The sequence below is a fragment of the Colossoma macropomum genome, unplaced genomic scaffold (genome assembly GCF_904425465.1).
Source record: "Colossoma macropomum unplaced genomic scaffold, Colossoma_macropomum, whole genome shotgun sequence".
Lineage (NCBI taxonomy): Eukaryota > Metazoa > Chordata > Actinopteri > Characiformes > Serrasalmidae > Colossoma > Colossoma macropomum.
Window position 1 is genome coordinate 16,074,962 of NW_023494788.1, and position 7,065 is coordinate 16,082,026.

At 36.7% G+C, this 7,065-nt stretch overlaps 1 protein-coding gene across 2 annotated transcripts; it reads left to right on the top strand.

The window, feature by feature from the left end:
- LOC118806926 (caspase-3-like) lies at positions 1-6,340 on the top strand. Of its 2 annotated transcripts, none has more exons than XM_036568631.1 (7): positions 1-112; positions 1,022-1,115; positions 1,800-1,942; positions 2,042-2,170; positions 2,400-2,575; positions 3,278-3,395; positions 5,262-6,339. In XM_036568631.1, the coding sequence occupies exons 2-7, from the start codon at positions 1,039-1,041 to the stop codon at positions 5,489-5,491; spliced, it is 873 nt and encodes a 290-aa protein (XP_036424524.1). In that variant the 5' UTR covers positions 1-112; positions 1,022-1,038; the 3' UTR covers positions 5,492-6,339. The 2 variants fall into 2 exon arrangements, with proteins under 2 accessions (XP_036424524.1, XP_036424525.1); XM_036568632.1 differs by having other exon boundaries at positions 21-112; positions 1,036-1,115; positions 5,262-6,340.
- The last annotated feature ends 725 nt before the right edge of the window (positions 6,341-7,065 follow it).

Here is a 7,065-nt window from a genome sequence, read left to right on the forward strand (position 1 = left end):
TGTTGCTCTGGGTGAAGAGCCCACTGCACACAGGTTACAGCCGTTTTACCAGTTTTACACCTCAAACAGCGGGAAACTTCAGGCTTTCGCTTCGCGCCTCGTACAGCACTTTGTAAGTACGATCATTTACACTCATAACGTTTAAACCAGGCGAAGGATGCCGTTTAGCTGTAGGTTTGGTCTTAATGGTTTGTAATACTGTCCCGCTTCACAGAGAGTTTTACAGGGGAAATTCATTTCCACATCGAGCTTGCTACTCATAAGGAACACATTTAGGCCTGTGCACTGCCATGACATGTATGCTCATGTTTTTACTAGTTTGTAGGTGGTTAAAGTAACATTCTCTTATAGTCTTCAAGCAAAAACAGATTGTTGTCTTGTATTTTCACGTGGGAGTTCTGAAAGTGTACCTAACTCATTAAAAGAGAAACAAATGAGCACTACTTATGGCTGAATTATACTTTCCCAGCAGAGAGTCAAGAGAGATCACAGTTACTATCAGTTGTCTTTTTACAATTATTTGATCATCTGGGCATATTCAGACTTTCCAAAACAAGCAGTGTTTTACTGAGTTTGATCACCATCTTTAGAAACTCTGGACTTTAGCTTAATTTACAGATTGGCACTGGTTATCATACTGAAAAATGAAAGCAAAAGCCTGTTTGTCATTCTACAGGCGGTGAGGAAGAGGAAACAAGGAAGTCCCTTTGGTTATCACTAAAACAAATTCGGACTTCACCTCTATTACGCTGCATGTCTAGCAAAAACAAGCGCGTGCACGAACAAGCAAGAAGATCAGATAATTTCTCTGTACTGAAAAGAAAACCTGAGTCAGTAAATCATATTGCAGTGGAGCCTAATCATGCTTTCACTGCATTTACAGATGTTAGTTCTGACAGGTTCATACCTTGATGTCCTGAGGCTGTCTTTTCCACTATTTAATAAATATTTGTTTTATACAGAATTTTGTCTTTTTCATATCTCTGTTAAAATGATTGCATTTGTGTCCTTTACAAAAAAGGTGTTCTTGTGTAGGTCATGTCTGACACGGACAATGGTGGCACAAATGCAGATGGAGGTGACAGTGTGGACGCCAAAGGATTCAGCCTGAAAGGGTAAAATACTTTAACATGCTTGCACAAACCAGTTCTAAGAAGGACCAGTTTTTCTAGATAATAAAAACTATACAAAACTGTGTAAACAATTTTCCAAAAGTCATAGTTGAACTCCATGGGTCATGCAGAGTGTTTTGAAGAAAAAAAATGCACTTTCCAGAGAACTTTGCCATGGTTGTCTTTACAGGTTAGTGACAGGAACCAGGGTCAAGGTATCTTTTGCATTGCAAATATTTGGTTTTGATATTTGGTTTATTATCTAAACAATCAGTGACGCTACACACGTCTTCTGAGTTTTTATTTACAACGTTGATAATGCTAAATTTGTTGTAAATCCTGTTATTTTTGGATTCTGTTGTAATCTCTTAGCGCCCTGCGTGTATGTCAGAGAAAGACCAAATACTAGTTTGTACAAAAATGTGCTGTATTTTTGTAAAATGAATCATAAAACCATGGGCATCCAAGATATCAGGCTACATAATCATGTTGTGTAATAACATTCTGTGAGGTAAAGGCTTTAAACACTCTCTCTCTAGTGGTGCTCTCTCTCTATAGTGGTGCATATTTCATCAAAACAAACTAAACAACTATGTTCATTTCTCTTTTAATCAGTTGTTGGAATTCACTGTAATTTCTTTCAGCTGTGCCTTATATTGCATCAAAATGTCTAACATCTATCTGCAGTCTGTTCAGGTCTGACAAAGAATCTGTTCAAGCCAAAGAAGTCAAAGACAAACAACCTCCTGACTTGTACAGATACCGCATGGACTACCCTAAACTTGGGAAATGTATCATCATCAACAACAAGAATTTTAACCACAACACAGGTAAGAACTAAATCGGACAGTAATTGTCACTTCTTGGTCTCTGAGATCATTGACTCTCAAAGAGAATGTTAATGTCTTCATTTGTATTCTCATTGAAAGGGATGAGGGACCGGGCTGGAACAGATGTGGATGCAGCAAAAGTGGTGAAAGTCTTCAGAGAGCTGGGTTTCAGTACTTCAGTCCAAACCAACCGAACTGTTTCACAAATGTGGGAGATTTTAATAAAAGGTTTTATGTAATATTCTTACACATTTACCTTACTCAGCATATTAATTACTCATAAGTGAACTGAAACTGAAGTGAAAGGTTTCTTCATAGACCTCAATTTCTTCATAGACCTTATTGTTACCAGTATAAGCCATTACATTCTGTTTTGTCAGGTGCTTATATAAATGCTCCAGCTGTTCACTGCTATCGGAAACTGTTTGTAGATTAGTGCATGTCCTTTCACCCTCAGCATCCAAGGAGGACCACAGCCAGTCAGCCATGTTTATCTGTGTGCTACTGAGTCATGGGGATGAAGGAGTGATCTATGGCACCGATGGATGCGTGGAACTGAAGGAGCTAACGAGACTCTTCAGAGGAAACCAGTGTAAATCTCTAGCTGGCAAACCTAAACTCTTCTTCATACAGGTCTGATTCAAAATGATTACATGATTACAAATGTTTTAAACATCACTTTATTTACTTCTCTTGTGAAGATCTATGGACTCACCTTAATTTATTTTAACAGTATAACATCTAGACACACTGGCCTGTTGTCAACAGGCATTTCTATTTCTCATTTGCATCTGTTGTACTTGCAACCATGAAACTAACAAAAAGCACCTGTACAATTCCATTTCCTACATTTCCTACATTTCCTATTTCGATAGGTTTGCTGACATTTTTTTTAATTAATCATTGTTTTCTTTTTGGGCCACAAGTCTGATCTTTAACATGAGCTTGATCAGCAAGCCAGTAGATCAATTTGCAAAGCCAACATGTCAGGCATATTTCCATGATACCTGGATAAGCTATTCCCTATTTTTAATCATCACCCTACTTATAATGCCACTGCAAATCCAGGCCTGCAGGCAGATGTAGATGAATGGAGTTCAGTGTAACTTCATTGTAAGATCCATAGTTTTTAGACACGGTCATTGAAAAGATCAGTTAATATGAATTATTAAGGTTTTAGGCCTTAGACTACAACAGTGTTTATTCACATGTTCAAAACATGTACTTATTTTTCGTCCTGTTTTCTTGGCTTTTATCACAGTTTTGGTCATAAGGTAACTCACTGTCGCTCTTTGATCAGCATTCTGATTTATTGTTCATGTGTATTGAGTTAAGGCGTGTCGTGGAACAGAGCTGGACCCTGGCATCGAGACTGACAGTAGTCCTGATTCAGAGGGCATAAAAAGGATTCCTGTTGAAGCGGATTTCTTGTATGCGTACTCCACTGCCCCAGGTATATAGTATATGAAAACCTTGTATTTCTGAAATGCTAATTTTATAGTAAAAGCATAATACATTCTTAACTTAATCTTCTGTTAAAGGGCACATATCCTACATACTACATCCTTGCTTCTTTAACCCCCATTTTATGTGACCTATCCTCAACCTCTCTTTATCTTTTTGTTATGATGCCATGTATGGGGACACTTGAAACACTTCTTATAATATCAGCATGAATGGGCAGGGCTAAACTGCTGTAGGCTAAATATGTGGAGACATATAAATGTGTGACATTACAAATTCAAAATGGCCTGATTTTGCAGCTTAGTTTCCATATGGACCATTGAGTTAATGATACATGTTGAAACAAGAGTCTTTAAAAAAGTGGGAAAAAATTCTATTTTTCTTTATATGGACATTATAATGTAATGTAAAAACATGAAAGTTTCCTTTTCAAAATGTCTTTTGGTATATTATTTATAAGATGTTCACATAGTGTAAAAAACAATGTATTTTCAAATGTAAAAATACACCCCCCCTAAAAAAATTAAGTTATGTGGTATTATTAAAACCACAACAAGGTTTTTTTTTTTTTTACAGTTATTTAAAATTTGGGCACCCCATACAACATCTACAACAAATTGCAAAAAAGTAATGCAAATTTTAATGCAGTTACTTAATATTTGATTAACTTAAAAACAGAAAAAATGTAGTAATTGTACTATCCAGTTGTAAAGTTTCAAATCTTACTTAACTCATTAACCATGGGCTCCTCTAAGCAGCTGGCTGAGGATGTGAAAATGAAGCTAACTGATGCCTACAAAGCAGGGGAAGACTATAAAAAGATATCAAACGTTTCCAGCTTGCAATTTCTACTGTCCAAAATATCATTAAGAAATGGCAGTCAAGGAGAACTGTGGAAGTCAAAGCAAGATCTAGAAGAATACTATAAGATAGAACTGTTCATATGCTGGCCAGAAAGGCACAGCAAAAGACCTGCAGGAAGGTTTAGCTAACACAGGCATGGTGGTGCACCATGTTACTGTGCAGCATTGTTTACACAAACATGATCTGCATGGAAAATTCAGCTGAAGGACATTTTACCTACAACCTCATCACAGAAGCCAATATTTGAAGAAGGCAAAAAACATCTAGATAAGCCAGAGGCATTTTGAAAACAAGTGCTATGGACCGATGAAGTGAAAATGGAAGTCATTGCCACAATTACCAGAGGTAATTTTGGATGATGCATAATGATGCCAGCTGTTAGGCATGGGGAGTAGAGCAATTATGCTTTGGGGTTGTGTGACACCAGAAATGGTCATTCGGAAAGCGAATGTGATGCAGTCAGTCAAGAAATTGAAGCTGAAAAGACACAGACGTCTGCAACGGAATCCAAAACATACTGTAAGAAGCTTTTAAAATGGCCCTGACTGTCCACTGACTTGAACATCACTGGAAATCTGTAGGTAGATCTTAAACATGCTGGACACGCAAGAAGGTCCAAGAACATCACAGAATTAGTAGCATTCTGGAAGAGTGGGTGAAAATTCCTAAAACAAGCACATCCTAGCTGGCTACAAAAACTGTTTGCAAGCTGTGTCTTGTGCACATGCCTTGTCTGCTATTTCATTTTTTTTTTCAATTGTTTAAGTTAATGAAAGATGAAGAAACTGCATTAACATTTGCAGAAGAAAAATGTAATTTTTAAAGTTTGCTCCAGAAGTTCTGTTTATTTCTTTTCACTTCAAAAATCAGCAAAATATGTACATTTGCCAGGAGTGCCCAAACTTGATTTAGTGTGTCTTCAGGTTTGTGTGTGCAGATTCCTGCATGTGTTCAGTCCTTCATTTCTGTACACATATCTCCTTTCCCACAGGTTATTATGCTTGGAGAAACGCAACTAACGGTTCATGGTTCATATCAGCCCTTTGTGAGATAATGGAAAAACATGGCAGAGAGCTGGAGATTATGCAGATCATGACACGTGTGAACCACAAAGTGGCGCTGGAGTTCCAGTCTTCCTGCAGCCTTCCGGGGTTTAATGCTATGAAACAAATACCATGCATTATGTCCACACTGACCAAAGAACTGTACTTTCCAAAGTGACTGAGTTTCAATGAAATTAAATTAGGTCTAGGAGAGGAGTTTGGTTGGCACGCACTACATAGTGGACCAAACAGGGGCCATTCTACTCTCTCTGCCCTCTAACCTCTGACCAAACTCAGAGTCTCTTCACCTTATATCATGACCAAACTGTTATTGTTATAATCCAAGAGCTGCCCATTCTGACCAGAAGTAACCATTTGTGGAAGAAATTCCCCAACATGGAAGAGTCCTATCAAATAAAGATGCTAATAAGAACTGTCCCTTTGAGGTGGAATAAGGCAGCTCCTCAAAAAGGCATAAATTTTTTTTTAACTCTACAGCAGGAACTTTTCAATTGTTTACCATATCCATAATCAATAGAAAGTGGATCACGTTGATTAAATCAAACATTAATTAAGTTGTATCTCTGATTGTCTCTAAAATGTGTCACATCTCCAACATGACACTATAATATTTTCTTATGAATATAAATCATTCCATGATCATCCAATGGGTTGGTGGCTTTAGACTCCCAGTAAGATACGTGAAATGGAGCTGGTTCATAAAAAATACAGTGTCCAATGCCAGAGTGTTCTGAGAAAAAAACTATTGGTCACGTGATTGTCGATTGCTTTGAAACAAAAGATACTTGTTAATTCAAATAAATCAATTTTGTAATAAAAGAATTATATTTTGCATATGTATTTGCATAATAATATATCAAATATGGGTAACAAGAGCAAAAATGTCAATAGAAAATGTTTTTATTCCTTCTGAAAAAGTCATTAAACAATGTATAGTAAAGTTGAAATGAAAACAAAAATATGAAATTACAAGGAAAAATATTACATTTTAATATAGAACATTTCAAGTATTTAATCTAATTAGAAATGACTTATCCAGTTCTGTGAGAACAGCGTACCCAAGACAGTAGAAAGTTTAGGACACGTTTTTTTCCCCCATCTATAATCTTATACTATAAAGTTTAAGTGTTATGTTAAAATAGTAGGTAAGTATAATTTGTTTTATTATTCGCATGCCTAAAACAAACTAAACATCTATAAATGTTTTAAATACTTTTCGGGTTATTTTACTAATATATCAGCGATTTAAATTAGCGTGAACGGGTCATACCTGAGTCTGGAGTGAACCAAGTGTGGCCAAATGTAGCCAGGTTGATTCAAATAAGCACGGTTTTTATAAGCTGGCTTCGTGGACTAACGTTACCTCCCGGTTCTGAAGTCTGGACCTTTCTGTCCTGAGGTCAGCGGATTAAACTGTCACGGTCTAAGGCTGAAGAAAAACATTATCTACAGAAATAAATGGGTTAGTTCTACTGATGGCAAAAACGAAGCTTTCTGAAGAAGTGAAATTTTCCTTTAATTGTATCGGAAAATCATTCGTTACTCAAAGCTTTTAAAACCTGTGCACATTAACGACACCTGGTGGTTAAAACTTGAACCACAGCTACACATCTACTGTGCTAAATCTGCTCTCCTAAATCTTTATATCCTAGTTATTTAAAAGTATGTCATTCGTTTCTAAAGCACTAAAGGTAATTAGTAACATAAACATGACGCAGGGGTATGTTACAT

What these genes read in the sequence shown, in the direction of transcription:
- LOC118806926 (XM_036568631.1), top strand. Translation starts at nt 1,039, where the DNA reads ATGTCTGACACGGACAATGGTGGCACAAATGCAGATGGAGGTGACAGT. An exon ending in AAAGGATTCAGCCTGAAAGG is followed by an intron (nt 1,116 to 1,799) that starts GTAAAATACTTT and finishes ATCTATCTGCAG; the next exon opens with TCTGTTCAGGTCTGACAAAG. An exon ending in GTGGGAGATTTTAATAAAAG is followed by an intron (nt 2,171 to 2,399) that starts GTTTTATGTAAT and finishes TTTCACCCTCAG; the next exon opens with CATCCAAGGAGGACCACAGC.